Source organism: Ischnura elegans, chromosome 10 (genome assembly GCF_921293095.1).
Source record: "Ischnura elegans chromosome 10, ioIscEleg1.1, whole genome shotgun sequence".
Taxonomy (NCBI): domain Eukaryota; kingdom Metazoa; phylum Arthropoda; class Insecta; order Odonata; family Coenagrionidae; genus Ischnura; species Ischnura elegans.
Window position 1 is genome coordinate 46,890,247 of NC_060255.1, and position 16,347 is coordinate 46,906,593.

Here is a 16,347-nt window from a genome sequence, read left to right on the forward strand (position 1 = left end):
CCCTCAAAATATTAGTGAAGTGGCATTTCACTCATTTCACCTTAAAAAATAATACTAATTTTTGTTTCATGGCGTCACTGTAGTCTAAAATAAGGCATTATGATATCATTTTACAATAATTTTACGTGGTTTATTGTCATATCAGTCAACTTATAAACTGAAAAGGCTAGCGTTATCATAATACCCAAATTGCAAATTCAAAAGGCCGCTTAAAAATCGATACGATCGATATATTTTGAAAAAGTCCAACTATCGAATTATGCGAGCTATCGAAATCCACGAGCATAACAAGGGAATAGTCAATTTCGCCGATTAAGGTAAGTATTTTACCTTTTATTTATATTTGATGCTACTATTTTTTAACGTTAAACCTCAAGTGGAAAAGAATGAATTCAAAGATAAATCACGAGATTAGTACTATGTCATATAGGTGTTAAAATTGAAATTTTATGTATGAATCTTAAGTCTCCTTCGTACATGATCTTTTGGGAGATGTTTAATCTTGTCCATCTCCTTTATCTTTAGTAAATGGGTAACTTCATATCGTCATTTGAACTAAGTCCTTAACCCCTAACAAATATGCTCAATATCACTTTGTCAATAACATTGTAATCCACACTGAAGAAATTAAGAAGCATATTGTGCCACTATATGTTTGTCATTCAAACGCATAGTGTCAAAGTGGTATCATTTAATGCAATGCTCATTGATTTTAATTCGTTGAAAATTTTTCCCGGATGATTGCATGATAAAATTGGCTCTTGTTTGAAAATATTTTTCTCTACATCTACGGTCTCGTTGCATCGTCTTTCATTGTGTATGTTAAATGTGTATTTTCTTGTAATAAACTGCAAGTTTTATCTAATTGCTAATAATTAACCTTCCCTAACCACTTTTTCAGGATGTCCGACAGCGAAGGAAGCGCATACTCGGATAATGAGAGTGATGCAGGCAGTGGAGTCGATCAAGGAGGGAGTGACAGAGGAAGTGAGCGAATGAGTGATCGAGGGAGCGATAGTGAGCCAGAGGTAAGCGTTAATTTTCTTTTATTAACTAATTTTCTCTTATTATCGTGTTTGTTTTCATGCATATGAAAGCCGAAGTAACTTCGAATATTTTCTGTGGTATAAATCATACGTTTCAATCATGCAGAAGTTAAGTGCTGTCTGTGCCTTGTCTATTGCATTTCTTATTGTTTAATTTAAGCAATCATTTACTCATCCAACTGAGGTTAAGGTTAATAGGGTTATTCTCAATTTTGGAAATATTTCATTACTGTCCAAAGATTGAGTGTAGCGAATGTTACACTGTCAGTTAAACCGGTGAAATGAAGCATCAAATCAGTATTCATCTCGCCTTATTCAGTTGTACTGAAAGGTCTTATTAAAGATCTTGGGTAAACATTAAAAAAAATAATTTGGCCAAAAGAGGATTTATATAATTTGGATAAGATTGTGCATATTTTAACATTTGTTGACAAAAGGCTGTAATTTTCCTTTAATTATGTTGATATCCAATTTTAATATTTTCTTGTTGAAATTGTTTCAGTGGAAAAAAATATTTTTCACCATTAGGTGAATATAGGTCTGTTCTGTATTTTATATTTTAATAAACATAATGAGAACATGTGATAAGTGTCAACTTACAGTGACCATTAGATATAAATTGTACTCTGATAAAATTCTTTGTTTCATGAAATTATATTTTTGATTTGCTGTCGGAATTTACATCGGATTTCATAAGCAAAAGAAATTTCTTGGATCAGCACTAAAGATAAATGTTTGGAGAAAATATGTGAGATACTCTTTGTTAATATTTTTCTATACTCCCTTTTTCATAATATGTATTCCACCAAATTCCTATATCCATCGGCTTGCAGCACCCATAGTGGGTGCAGTCCATAGCATATACCATGGAATGCTCCAGACACTCACACTCAAAATTCTCAATAACTCCAGGTTACCTGCAGGTAAAAACTTCTATTCATGTTTTTACGGGAAGTGATACAAATAGTTTTCCTGAAGGAAACCAAAAGTTCATGCATACAGAACATATGTCAGTATTATGATACAGAAAGGCTTCCATATTAGCAGGACAGAACACACAAATGTGACACATTTTGGTATATGCTCAAAATGTTCGGAATCCATATTAATGTGGGCTTGTGATGTTGTCTAATAAGTGCATATATACTGAAGTTGCAAATATTAAAAAGGAAAATAATGCTGCGTTAACTGATGTTTAAATTTACCCTTGTTATCTTGGATTTCATGAATAATATCTATTTTTCTGATTGAAGTCCTATTATGGTCTAATTTTGACTTGAATGAGGAACTTGCATGGGTCGTAGATTGCTCTAAAAACTATTTTGAATAAGTCAAATGGATACATTAGCTCGCAAAAATACCTTCAGTTTCTCCATTCAACATCAAAAGAAATAAAAAAAATGCATTTAAAATCGAGAAAAATTTCTCTGAGCCGACCACTGCGCGAAGGCACCCGAGCGTTGCCGAGGCCAGGCGTGACGTCATAGGTGCCTAAACAACCGTAGGGAGTAGGGAAATACGCTGAGCGCATGGTGTAAAATTTGTTTTGAGGGAGTATTTTGCCGCTCATCGTCACTTTATTTTGTTCTGTTATTCTTGGGCAAGTTTTCCTATTGCTATTGTGCCTAGATTATTACTTGGGATATTAATAATGCGGCATCGGGATGATGAAGTACAAGCGTTTCACTTCGTATGTTTTAGTGATCAGAAAAATGGATGATAACGTTGCCACTCGTTCGAAGAGTACACCTGAAATTCATCTACATCTACATAATACCCCGCAAGCCGCCTAAAAGGCGTGTGGCATGGGGTGTTAGGACACCAAAAATTGATGCCACGACCCTCATGGAATTTGTTAAGACAAATTATTGCTATACGTCGGCGGCAAATCGAGTTGTAAAAGAAACTTTTAATACTGGAGGAGAACGATCGTAAGCTGTGCTGTTGAATTTGGCAACACCGAATTAACGGAGAAGGTAGTCCTATCCGTCCTACGGTACGAATTCACAGCAAAACAGTCTGCACACAATCCACATGTGAGATCGCGATTCGGTTCCGCTGCCAACACACACACAAGCTATAACCTATTTCAATAATATAGGTAAATCCATAAACAATATACTAGCATATACCATAAAAATATAGTGGGAAATAGGCAAATACTCTTATCAAAAACTGGATGTCACTATCACATTCTTATATTCATCACGTACAACTTACAATAACAGAACTCGTTATGATGGAAAAAACTATTTATTCACTGATATAAACCATTAAATTAGCTCACACAAGTGACACCGGTGACTTTTATCACTACTATTCGTTGAAATAATGGAATAACAAACTTCACTCACAGTTTTTATTTCAATAGCGTGATCGTGAAATGTCACATCTACGGTGAACAACGGAGATTAGCACGCCACTGACAATTTTTACACTACTGTTAGACATTTATCGATAGCGTAATAGCACTTTTTACAATTCAATCACGATGGAACACTGATAACTCTTGGCCGATATTTTTCAACCTTGTCAAACTTTGTGCATTACAACCACTGGCACTGTGATTATTAGTAGTAGCTTAACGGGAGATGTCACGTTGAAAATAACACTATTTTGTCACAAAAAAGTTCCTAGATGTCTCCAATCAGCGAGCAAAAGTTGAATTGACTGGAATTCACCCCATAATACAAGCACAGACAGTCCTAAACGACGAATTCTCCGGTTCCTACGAATAAACGGATGAAGTTATGGTATATAAAAGCTAAGCGGACATTAGTAAACATCAAAATCGTTCTAATTACATACTTAAATGAATGATATGCCGTCGATAACATCAACTTACAATTAACGTATCCCCCTTCCAATGGCCGTGGCTCAGACTCCTACAACGATGTTATTTAGGTATTATAAAATTTTTGGTTTAACTGCTCCAGTTTTATATTTTATGCCCTTACTCAGACATTAATATTATAAATAATGCAAAATATGAGGGCTTCCAAGGCTCTATCGTCAGATATTTATCTTTAAATATAAAATAATCAACACGTCTAACAAACGAAGCTCTCACAACTGCTGGCAACTATTACAAACAATCACAACAATAGCTTCGCGTGATGTTTAGGCACCTTTGACGTCATCGAGGCTTCGTAGGCAGTGGCTTGGGGGGTGAGGGAGTTTTTCCCGCGCTTTAAAATTCGTTATATTTATCATTAAATATCTCGCGAAGGAAAACTCAGATTTACATGCTGTTTTCTTTGTTGTATTCAGAAAATAATTTTCTGTCCGCCTGTGAAATAAAAAAAATTCATGCAAGTTCCCCATTGTTCAAAAACGCATGAAAAGGTCATCAATACCACCAGTGAACATAACTGGATGTGTGATTTCAATAACCATATATGTTGTAGAAATTGTGAATATTTGTTGCTTGTTGCTTTGCTATCAGGTTTTCTCCTCTTCCAAAAATTTTACAATTTAGCATGAAGTGATTGGAAGCATATTCATCTGCAAATTTTACTCTGTGCAAACAAGCCTTTTGGTGGCCTTGTATTTGTCTCTAAAACTGTTGAATTCATCAGGGAGAGGTCTTTTGGCCAATCTATGTGGGGAAAGTGATTGCACAGGTTAGAACTGCATTAATTTCTCATTACGGTGTAAAATTGCACAAATAAAATTAGAACAGGGGCTATTTGCCATCTCACGTCCGTGCATTCTCGCTTGCAATTCATCACTTAACATGATTCATTTTTGACTGTGCCTTCGTACGCATGTCAGATTGTGCTATTACATGCCGTGTGTGAAATGGTCTCAGGAATTCCGAAGTAGGATATCAGGAGAAGACAACCTTTAAATGGCTCTCGTTTTTTTTTCTCTGCCTAGGCTGATGCGAAGTCCGAGGGTGGTGTGAGCGATGGTGGTTCTGTCCTCAAGTCAGATGATGAAGATGAAGATGACATGCGGCATAGGAGAAGGACAAGCCGTGACGATGATGAGGATGAAGAGGAAGATGATGAAGAGGTGAGGGGGAGGCGGAGGCGGTCTTCATCGGGAGGACAAGGCGTGGATGATGATGAGGCTGAGGAAGCAGCTCCAGGCGAGGAGGAGGAAGAAGGGGAGGAGGAGCCAGAGCCAGAAGGAGAAGACTTGCACACAGAGGTAATTATCAGGGTGTCCCAGTGACCGGGAGAAACAGGATTCATGCCTGAATTTTTAGTTCCTGGAATTGTCTATGAATTATTCATGAATTTTCGCTCCGACCAGGAATGTCAAAATCTTTGAAATTTATGTACGAAGGGGGACCCAAAAATAACCAGACACAATTTTTTTTAATTCAAATTTTTAATTTTTTGTAAGTAACGTTTATTTAATTTCTCTTAGTTTCACTTCACTTACAAATATTTTATTGCACTTTAAATAATACAAACTCGGGAGCAAGGAAACACCCATCCGCCATAACTATCACAATCCGACTCCCCTTTTTCTTTTTGCGTCCCTCACTACCATTATTGCCTCCCATTATTGCTTCCTCACTACTATTGTTAATTTTAATTCATTTAAATAAACAACATGGCAGCTTGTTTACATGTGTTACTAGTCACCATTGAACGACTCTCCATTTAAAGTGACAAAAAGTTTTTTTCTACTGCGTGAAACACCTTTGGTACTCGTTGTTTCTGATGCCTTGCAAGACCGCCTTCGATTTTATTTTCACCTCTGTAATGTGATGAAAACATTTCCCTTTCATCACCATTTTCATCCGGGGGGAACAAAAAGAAATCACAAGTTGCGAGATTTAGTGAGTATCTAGTAGGGTGAGTGAGAAAGCAGGGTCATGCAATTTTTTACCATAAACTCAAGTCGTGGCAAGCAGCAACGTGTGCCACATTTTGATCAGGAGTCAGCAAAAAGGGGATGAATTTCGCCGCGATTCATCTTACTTGCTAATCTTCAGCTTAAATTCACTGCAATGAACTCAAAGAAAGACCAGATTGTTCAGCAAGTTCGTAAATAGTACACCCCTTATCCTCGTGCTCAAGGGCATGATTTTTTTTCCACATTTTCATCAGTTCTGGACCTGGAAGGCCAGCCAAGGTGTTGAATGTCTTCAATCGACATGTTCCTGCATTTGAATTCCGAATACCACTTGTGTCGGTTATTTTTGATGCATTTTCTTTACAAGCTGTAGACAAAAGATTAACCGTGTCCAACTAAATTTTACGGAGCGGAGAACAAATTTTAAATGCTGCTCGCTGTTCTCGAATATCAGCCATTTCAAAAGTCAAAGTGATCAAAAAACTCTTCAAATCTAAACTGTCACTGGGGCTTGCTAAAGTCACACAGTTTTGCCTACTGACTCAGAAATGATGAAATAACACCCATCCTGTGGGAAAAGCCCAAAATATAAGAGTTACGTGTGCAGCGATTTCTGTCCGGTTATTTTTGGGTCCCGCCTCGTACGATTTTCAATGCATTGCATTTGAAATTGCTCTTTGTGATATATATTTATCTACATATAGTTCTATAAATTACAACAAATGTCTTGAGTTGCCAAGGAAGACAATCATAAATTAAGGGTAAAATTTCTATTACTAAGTGTAAGTACATATTTAAATTTTGAATGTAAAGTAATGGATAAATATAATATTCTTTCAAAGTATTGAAGTAATTTTTGGTTTTTTAAAATTCTTATCTATTGCAGTAAACATGTGAGATAAACCTTGAATTTTGTAAAATTTCCCTGGAGAACCTGGAATTATGCATGAATTTTTCTGCTTTGATTGGCTGGACACCCTGATTATGCATGAGAGAACTTATTATAATATGATTGGAACACGCTTGACTGGAAATCGGGAAATCCATGTTCGAATCCCAGTTAAGCCAAATTTTTTTTTCAATTCCATTTCATGTTGGGTTATTGTTTTCATTTTTTCTCTAGGATGAGGAAGAAGATGATGATGAAATTGACGAAGAAGAGGAGGAAGATGAAGATGATGAGGATGACAGACCACGAAAACGGAGGAAGAAAGGGCGTGATCGTTTTGGTGGTTTTATTATTGACGAAGCTGAGGTAGATGATGAGAATGAAGACGAAGAGGAATGGGAGGCAGGAGCTGAAGGTGCAGCTGGTGAAATCTTGGCTGGAATTGTTGGAAATGAAGTGGACGAGGTGAGTGTCATGGTGCTAGGTGAAATATTTATGCCATTTAATCTTTTAAACTTCTGTGTGAGTGGAAAGGATATTCTGTAATGATATTCCCCTCAGGTGCTTATGTTTTTCTTTATATTAAACTTAGTTATTCCTTTTATAGCTATGTTGGCGTTAAACATTATTTTCACCCATTGCCTGAATTTTTTGTAATGGATGAACCACTTTTGAATGTGAATGGTGAATAATGGCTTGTGTGGTGTTAGTTAAGACAATTTAAATCTTGCAATGAAGTGGAATAAATGTGATAAAGTTAATGTTAATATGAAGACAGATAGTGCTGTTCACCCTCTGAATGGTTTTTCATCATAATAAAAATATAATTGATATTTTAGCCTAAATAAGACACCTGAAAATATGATTTATTTTCATGTGACCATTTTTTACTTCAGTATTTTCTTCGAAAAATGAGATTTTTGCTTTGCATGCCTGAGTGTAATGAGGTAAATGTTATTTGGCTATTGAGAAAATATCTTTTTAGGTGGGTCCTACAGCACGAGAAATTGAAGGCAGGCGTAGACGCGGCCATGGTGTTTGGGACTCCCGCCGAGAGGATGAGATAGAAGAGTACTTGCGACGAAAGTATGCGGATGGGGATGGTAGCATTGGAGATGGAGGTGGGCGAGGAGGATTTGACAAAGGATTTTCTGCTGCTCGACGCTTTGGTGATGGAGGAGAAGATCTCTCAGATGAAATCACCCAGCAAACCCTGCTTCCAGGTGTTAAGTAAGGGCAAAATTACTCAGTGATTTTGATTGTAACTATTTCTACTTACCGTTTAAGCATGTGTAAGAGGCGCACCGTTTTCCCCAGGAATTGCACTGGAAAAAGGGGGTGCGCCTCTTACACAAACTTCTTATCTTCCCCCCCCCCCCCCTCCCCCCTTCTCTTCACCGGTTGCAAGTCCAACGGGAACTGAGTGGCCTTGGTTTTCAGCGTGAGTCAGTCATCAGAAACCCTGGGTCAAAAACAAGTGGCAGGCTGGGGAGTTTCTCCCTTAGTGACGTATTTTTAAAATGTTCCTGTTTGCTTTTCTTGTAAGCATCGTGCCGTCACGTCGGTACCCCAGAGGTGAACATGCAAAAGATCGCACGGGGTTTTTCGCTCCGTAGGGCGCGCTAAATTTACTGCCACGAGTGGGCATCCCGCAGCATTTATACTGCATATAGTAATCTCTTGTCAAACGTAGAGAAACGCATAGGACATACCTGGTGAATAGTAAAAATCTGTCTTGCCGAGCAATTTCCAATATGCTGAGGACCTGATTTTTCAAAAATCATCTACAGACGCTAACATGAGGATTTTTGCAACTGAAAATTATATTGGCGTCGAAACCTGCAGTTTAAAAAATTCGAACGAGTGTGTTCATTGTTGGACTAAATGGTGGATAGAAGAAATCGGAAATGGTTATAAGTGAAGAGCGCCGAAGGAGTGGTCGAGGGGAAGGAGCGCACTCCCACCCCTCCATATTTCAAGCTACATGGCTATAAGCGAAGGAGCAAGGGAAGAACACGTCCGATCTTGCATGTGACGTCGTTGCCTTCAAAGCGAAGGGGCAGCAATGTGATGTACCCAGTTAGCGTTGCCTGAAGTTTCCAGTTCGTCTCGTCTTGTTTGAATGTGCTTATGCTATGCTTGTTTCTTCCGAAATTGTGCTGCTTGGACTATGTTGAACATTAGTAGCCGTGTTTTAACTATAAATCTTTGTGCCAATCAATTAGAGATTAAAAAACTTAAATTCTGTCAAAAATACGTCACGTTGTGTCTCATTCTATTTAGAACCTCGTGCGAGTCATACAATTGCTGAAAGATATCGAGATATCTTTGAGCTCAGTAGGTGATTCTCCTAGCATTTGGCCTCCAGAAACTAGACGAATTGAATCTGGTAGACCGAAAAAGGTCAGTTAGTGTGATGGGGTAGGGATGAAACACGTTTCCATTGTTCCCGTGTAACTTGATATTTTCCTGTGGGGTCTCGGAAAGGAAAAGAAACGGCAGAGGCATTGGCTGATGGATGGCTGAGTGTGGTTCCGTTAAAGCCACGACGTGGTTATTATCCTACGGCACTGAGATTGCCCCGATTGTTGTCCAATCTCTTGGGAAGGTTCATGCTATGTGCCTGTCGTGTTTTGACTTAAAATTTTCCATGGCTGCAATTCTATTGCAATACTCCTGCAAGAGCTTTTAAACAAAATTGTTCGTGAGTAGGACAAGCATGGTAGAGCAAGGGCGTATGCGAAGAGAGGATCGGAACTCTCCTTACTCCCTCTTATGCCCCTATTACCGCCGCAGTAATCAAAATTTCCTCTCTCAATTAGCATTGAAAGAGGAAATTTCGATAACTGTTGAAATTCCAGGCATATGTCTGCAACACCGCACGATAGGATAAATAAAATGCAGCAAAACTTTTTTCTTTATAGCTTCGATGCTCAAAATAGGGGTGCGCCTCTTACACACGCTTATATGGTATGTACACCCATGTCTCGTATAGCGCAAGGGATGCGTTCCTTGGGGTCTTTGCGCTATACGAATTTGCGTTATACGAGAGCGTTTTAACATAGGGAAGATAGGGATGCGTTCCTGGTAGCATAGGTCTTGGGTATTGAATTTCCTCTAAAGCATCTATATTCCCATAAAAAGCCTTAGAAAACATTATTTCTATAAATATTTATAGTTTAAAACATCTTTAAAGATAGTATTCACGCATTCAAAGACTTTTATTCACGTTAAAAAAAATTCTTACGTGCTTTCGAAATTCCATCCTGTCGTGCGGGTGGGCTAACATCTGCTATCTCAGGGGATCGTAATGCGTTGCCGGCAGTTGATGATTTTTCAAACTAGTCTAAAAACAACTATTGCGTCACCCAGGCCCTTTTGTCGCTCATCGAAATGACAGGAAAATACTACTTTAAATGCCATTTCATAGCTAGCGGAGTTTATGAATGATAAATCATTTTAATTTGAAGTCCTCCGAGTCATTAGCAGCTACGTGAAACAGTCTTTAAATGCCTTGAAACCTGACCCAGGTTTTCCTTCCCTGAAAATGAATGAACGAGAATGCATTCTTTTCCAAAAGAATATCGTCTCATCAACACTAAAAACTAGTTGAGGGGCAAAGGAGCCACTTTCAATAACAGCTTGGAGTTCATCAGAAAATGTTGTGGTGGCTGCGCTATCAACACTTGCAGATTCACCTGATATCGCCGCACTGAAAATACCTGCTTGCCGTTTAAATTCTGGAACCAACCGGAGCTTTCACTTAATGTCTCGGAGCGATTACCACTCTCGTCTTTTTGTACTGATTCACCATGAACTTTCCGTATGTGTAGACCGCTTGGTTGAAGTTGGTGCGGCTGAGGTCACTGATATTTTAGCTTCGTCTTTATTCAGAATAAGGCATCGTGAGTTTTAACTTCCGCGTAATATCGCTTTGACGCTCTCCATTTTCAAAGCAATTAACCTCTCTCAAGTCCTCTTCTAGGTTAATGGTTTTTCTTGATAAATTCTTGACTTTTCTACACGCATCCCTATTTTTTGCCATATTCTCTTGGTTTTTACTCTGTATGGCTCTATCTAAATCACCTTCTTCTGCTGAACTGTATTCCTGAGACGCAGAAGGGCTATGACTGCGGGGAGGGAACGAAGCCATTGTGTTTAAGACTCTATAGCGGACCCTTTTATGTGTTGATGCTATTCATGCGCAACTCGGTCACCGCTTCATTTCTCCCCCGTGAATACCGATGACCTTGAAGGCTTCAGCGTAGACTCTCTACCTGGAAGTCAATCGCCCTGTAACCTACGACGGCAAAAATACGTCTCAAACCATATTGCTGAAAAAAAAACTCATTTCCACTAGCCCCACGCTTAATTAACGATCTAAATTATTTATTATCATTCTGTTAAGGAGACGAGATAAATCTTCGGTAGGCCGGCTATCTAGACCCAATGACGAGTAATACTTTTGGCAATTGCGCAGCAATGAATTTCGATTAATATATAAACAAAAAAGAATATTTGAGGCAAGAAATAATATTAATATGCGTATATTGATAGAAATTTCGTGTGCACTTAGCGCAAGTTCACGTTTTATCACGAGAGCGTTTAAGATTTTTGATTAGGCTACACTGCGTTGCAATGTTTCCCCGAGGAACGAATTTGCGCTATATCGAAATTGCGCTAATCGAAATTGCGCTATACGAGACATGGGTGTATTTCCCTGTAGTTAGTCCCTCTGCTAGTTTTTGAGGCTAGACTTAAGGATAAAAATTTTCATGTGCAATGCAAGCTTGAAGCCTAGGTGCTCAATTTGTTATGGTGTGCAACTGAATTGTAAATTTTGTGTCAGATTAAGGAAAATAGTGCCTTGGGAAAATTGGGAGACTATGTTCTATGTTTTAATTCTCGTAATGGATTGAATACCCTTCCAAATTTTTAATAATAAGACATTGTCTAATAGGTAAAGAAATAGAAATTGTGAAAAATGACAGACATTAAAATATTAAAATTTCTATTTTTCACACTAAATTTTTAAAACTAATTTCTGACAAAAATGATGGCACTTATGTATTGAGATGAAATTTAAAAAAAATCGATTCTAATGCTGTTCCTCCAATGTTGATGAGGGGTATTTTATTCCATTTTTTTGCTAAGTTTTAATTCCTTTTTATTTTTTTATGTACATTTCAGAGATCCAAATCTTTGGCTGGTGAGGTGTAGAATTGGTGAAGAAAAAACTACAGCCTTACTTCTAATGCGAAAGTACATCGCATATCAGTTTACAAGTGAGCCGTTGCAAATTAAGTCGGTTGTAGCTCCTGAAGGACTGAAGGGTTACATTTACATTGAGTCATACAAACAAACGCATGTTAAACATGCCATTGAAAATGTTGGAAATTTGCGAATGGGGCAGTGGAAACAGCAGGTAAGCTCTCAAATTTGCTGATGTTCAAAATTTTATTAAAGCAACTTGGCAAATAAAGGCATGACTGCAAGAAAACTTTTTGATTAAAAAATTTTCCTTGTCATTGAAGTGTCTTGGCAATGCATAAATTTTAAAGTTAAAGAGGTTCAAGGAAAATGCTGTCTTTACATAATGTACCACCAACAGGCTTTGTAAGAAGAGATGCAAAATGTTTTCTCCTCTCGTAATGGATTGAATACCCTTTTAAATTTTTAATAAATAGAACAAGTATCATTGGTAAAGAAATAAAAATTGTGAAAAATGACAGATATCAAAATATTAAAATTTCTATTTTTCATACTAAATTTTTAAAACTGATTTTGGAAAAAAATGATATTTCGGTTACAGTCTCAGGTTTTGATTGAATTTGATATAAAAAAGTATTCAAATATCTTTTTACATTAATTCCCTCTTGTAAAATGTGACAGTGAAAATTTGGTGTTAGCAAAAACCACCAATTCTCAAATAACCCTTGTTCAGCTGTTTATTTGGCTATTTTGCTGAAATATTTAAATGGAAATTATGATTGCAGAAGTTGAATTAATTTTACCAATGTTCATGGAAATCTGAGAAGACCAAGGTCAACTGTAATCTGAAATTTACTGCCCAGCTAATTAATAGTTATGTAAACCAATAAATATGTGTATAATGGATGTGATGAAACAAGGTAATAAATGTTTCAGATGGTGGCAATCAAAGAGATGACAGATGTACTTCGAGTTGTGAAAGAGAAAACTGGACTCAAACCTAAGCAGTGGGTTCGACTGAAGAGAGGTTAGTCTTGACTTCTTGGCCTGCTCCAGCTTATCTTAATCTTACCAGCTAATCCTCTTTTCTTATGTTGCCTTCTGCCCTGAATTCCTTTATGAAAACAGAAATATTAATTCAATCATGTCAGTGTTTATCAGCATGAATTCAATCAATAACATGAATTCTTCACATGAATAATGTACTGTGGCAACTGTGTTTTCTGAATAGGAGTATCACAAAAGTTTAAATTTTAGGCTCAAGCTCCTAGAAACATAAATGTGTAAAACCCTCAAACCCCATATTTGCATGTTTAAATGAAATTTTAAAATAAAAATAAAAAAAAGGAAATGCTAAGTTATAAAAGTTAGAGCACAGCAGTTCTGATGCCACTTCTGGGAAATATATTTCTCTTTACTGGCACAGTTTTGTACTGTACGATGCATGATGAGGAAGTGGCCAAAAATGCTCAGACTTAAGAATAATACTAAGCATTAGCAAGCAATGCATCTTTGTAAAAATTTGCTTTTACAAGGGCAACTCTATTACGACTATTCCGTGTATCTTCTTGTACATTTTGAATTTTTTAAATGATGGAATGACCTTATGTATTCGGCCAAAAGCAGGCTGACAGATATTAATATATTCTGATGGTATGAATATTCTGTGTAGTTAAACCCCAAAAGTTCAACTAATTTTTCCTAATGATTATTATTATGTAACAGTGCTAAATTAGCATCTTATCAATCTGATATTTGAACCGTGAATTTGTTTTTACTTTTAGTTAAAACTAAAGATGTTTGTAAAAAAATACATACACCCCATCTACAACTTAGCATATGATCAGATTTCTGATACCCTCAGGGTCATTTTTTTGCAGGTTCTTCTCAACCTTCCTGATAATTTTACATGAAGTTCCATTTATTTTTTAAAACAATTTGGTAGCAAATTTCTGAAATCAATGTTGTTGAGAGTTTATAAAACTTTAACGCGAAATACAAATACATTGTGGAATTACAGTTTATTTTTATTAGTATATTTGGTGGAATTACATTGAATTAAAGTTTGACTGCTCTTTGGGTGAAAATGGTCGATTCGTAGCTGTATAATTTAGGGAGTGACGTTGTTATCTCTCCTATTGAGAATCTGAAGAGAGATTTCCTTTTTAAGCCTTGATTACAGTTTGATGCATTACATTTTTTTTAAAATTATTATTCTTAAATATAATTTTGTTTCAAAATTTCCTAGGTTTGTATAAGGATGATATAGCACAAGTGGATTATGTGGACTTGGCCCAGAATCAAGTACATTTGAAGCTCCTTCCACGAATTGACTACACAAGACCACGAGGAGCTCTACGTACTTCACAGGCGGTCAGTATGAACTATGTTGACTTAATGGTGTACTTCATTGTCATGTTCTTAATGGAATTAATATTTTATTTATGACAATTTTCACTTCTTTACAACTTGAGATAAATTTGAGATAGATAAATTCTTCTCTTTGTATGAGATGGAAAATGGAATTGGCAACTAGAAAGCATTTTAAATCATGGATTATTATAAAAACCTGAAAGCCAAGAAGTAAATTCATGTGATTTTATATTACATGTGAGCATTCCTACGTGAAGGTTATAAAACAAGTTGCTTCTAGGTTGTAAAAAGTTGCTTCTATGGTTGCACATTATACAGGTATAATAGAATATTTATGACCACCTTACTATGTTTTTTGTGTTATTTTGGAATTATCATTAAAACTCTTATGATATATTTGTGAGACTTAGTGAGAATTGAAATTGAGTGAAATTTAATGCTTTACATTAGGACAATGAGGACAATAAGAGGAAAAAGAAACGCCGACCACCTGCAAAACCCTTTGATCCTGAAGCTATTCGTGCAATTGGTGGTGAAGTAGCTTCTGATGGTGATTTTCTCATTTTTGAAGGCAATCGTTATTCAAGAAAAGGATTTTTGTACAAAAATTTCACCATGAGCGCCATTATCTCTGATGGTAAGTTGTCTAAAGAAGTGGAAGAGTCTGTATGAGAATAAGGAAGAAATCCTTATCAAAGTATTTCCCATAACAAAATTTCAATATTTTGTGTAATCAAATGTTTTTTATTGGGATATTTTGTTTGAGTTGTGAGCAGTCTCTTTCATACTATATTACTCGGGTTTAAAAATTTAACTTGGGCCATTATTATTCACTAAGTTTCCACAAATTTAAGGGTATCTGGTTTCATTGTACAAAAATTGTCATTGTTCCTTTGAAATAGCTTTATAAATCAGGCTAAATATTTCCTCAGTTTATCATAATGGATCATTTTTATATTGGATATGAAAAAATGAAGTTCTGTTGCCCTCTGTGGCACTCTGGGTGGTGTGGATGACTCCCTGTTTTTCCATATGCTGCTCAGTATCTCCAATATGATAACAGTCAACATGATACACTTCTCTTTTAGGCCTACTCCAGATATCTTTGCAGGATCTCATTGCACCCTTTGTAGCACCAGTCCTCGTCTTAGACCATAAAATGTAGGTCCGTTGTTATTGCTGGCAATAATGTTACAAACTGTCTATGAGACCAGTTGTCTGTTTCAGTTTCAGTGCATATCCGATAGCTACATCTGTATTATTTATATTTAAAGTAAAGTTTAAGTTAATGTGAAGAGAGACCCTCTTTCCTTTAACCCTAAAGTGCATGTTCATTGTTTGGACATTATCAGCCATGTAGATGGCTCCACATTATATTTTAAATCATATGACTCTAGCAGGGTTCCCACTCAACCGTGAATAAGCCGTGAATTTCGTCTTCCGTGAAAAAACCTGGAAAAAGCCGTGAATTTAGCCATGAAACCTTAAAAATATCTCAATATTGATAATAATACTACGATTGCCTGATCAAATTTGATATGTTAATCATGTTTAATGATCAGGGACGCGCAGAATCTTAGTCTATGCATTTCTCTACACACGAATATTAGTAGTGTAGTAATTGGTCGGTACGATATGACGACACATTGACCGATATTTTCCATTTTAATGGTGGAAGTCTGTTATTTTGTCTAAGCTTTTCAATTTCAGTGATTGCTTGGGATGGGCTTGTATACGAAAAAGGACGAATGAAATAACTTGCATTTCTAATGGAGCCAGAATGAACCATTTACAAAAATTATCCGATTTGTAACTTGAAGTTCGGTTCCCACACAAAATTAGGGCACATGCCATTTGCTTCGAAATATGAGTTTGCCATTGGAATTTCACTTAAGGAAACATTTCTACGGCAAATAGGCTTTCAATTTATGGCAATAGCTCTCAATAGACTACGCTCACCTCGTTTGAATTTATGTGAATAATAAAGTAAAAGAGAAAATAACGTGTTTCAGCAGG

The 16,347-nt window shown here is 36.6% G+C and overlaps 1 protein-coding gene across 2 annotated transcripts in view; it reads left to right on the plus strand.

Moving 5' to 3' along the window:
- Positions 1 to 223: 223 nt before the first annotated feature.
- LOC124166598 (transcription elongation factor SPT5) overlaps positions 224 to 16,347 on the plus strand; it is a 35,276-nt gene continuing 19,152 nt past the window's right edge. For both annotated transcript variants that reach the window (XM_046544188.1, XM_046544190.1), the window contains exons 1-9: positions 224 to 317; positions 902 to 1,028; positions 4,926 to 5,201; positions 6,982 to 7,212; positions 7,733 to 7,977; positions 11,938 to 12,172; positions 12,895 to 12,985; positions 14,207 to 14,331; positions 14,782 to 14,968. In XM_046544188.1, the coding sequence (XP_046400144.1) occupies positions 903 to 1,028; positions 4,926 to 5,201; positions 6,982 to 7,212; positions 7,733 to 7,977; positions 11,938 to 12,172; positions 12,895 to 12,985; positions 14,207 to 14,331; positions 14,782 to 14,968 (1,516 nt within the window). In that variant the 5' untranslated portion in view covers positions 224 to 317; position 902. The remainder of the gene's footprint in view (positions 318 to 901; positions 1,029 to 4,925; positions 5,202 to 6,981; positions 7,213 to 7,732; positions 7,978 to 11,937; positions 12,173 to 12,894; positions 12,986 to 14,206; positions 14,332 to 14,781; positions 14,969 to 16,347) is intronic.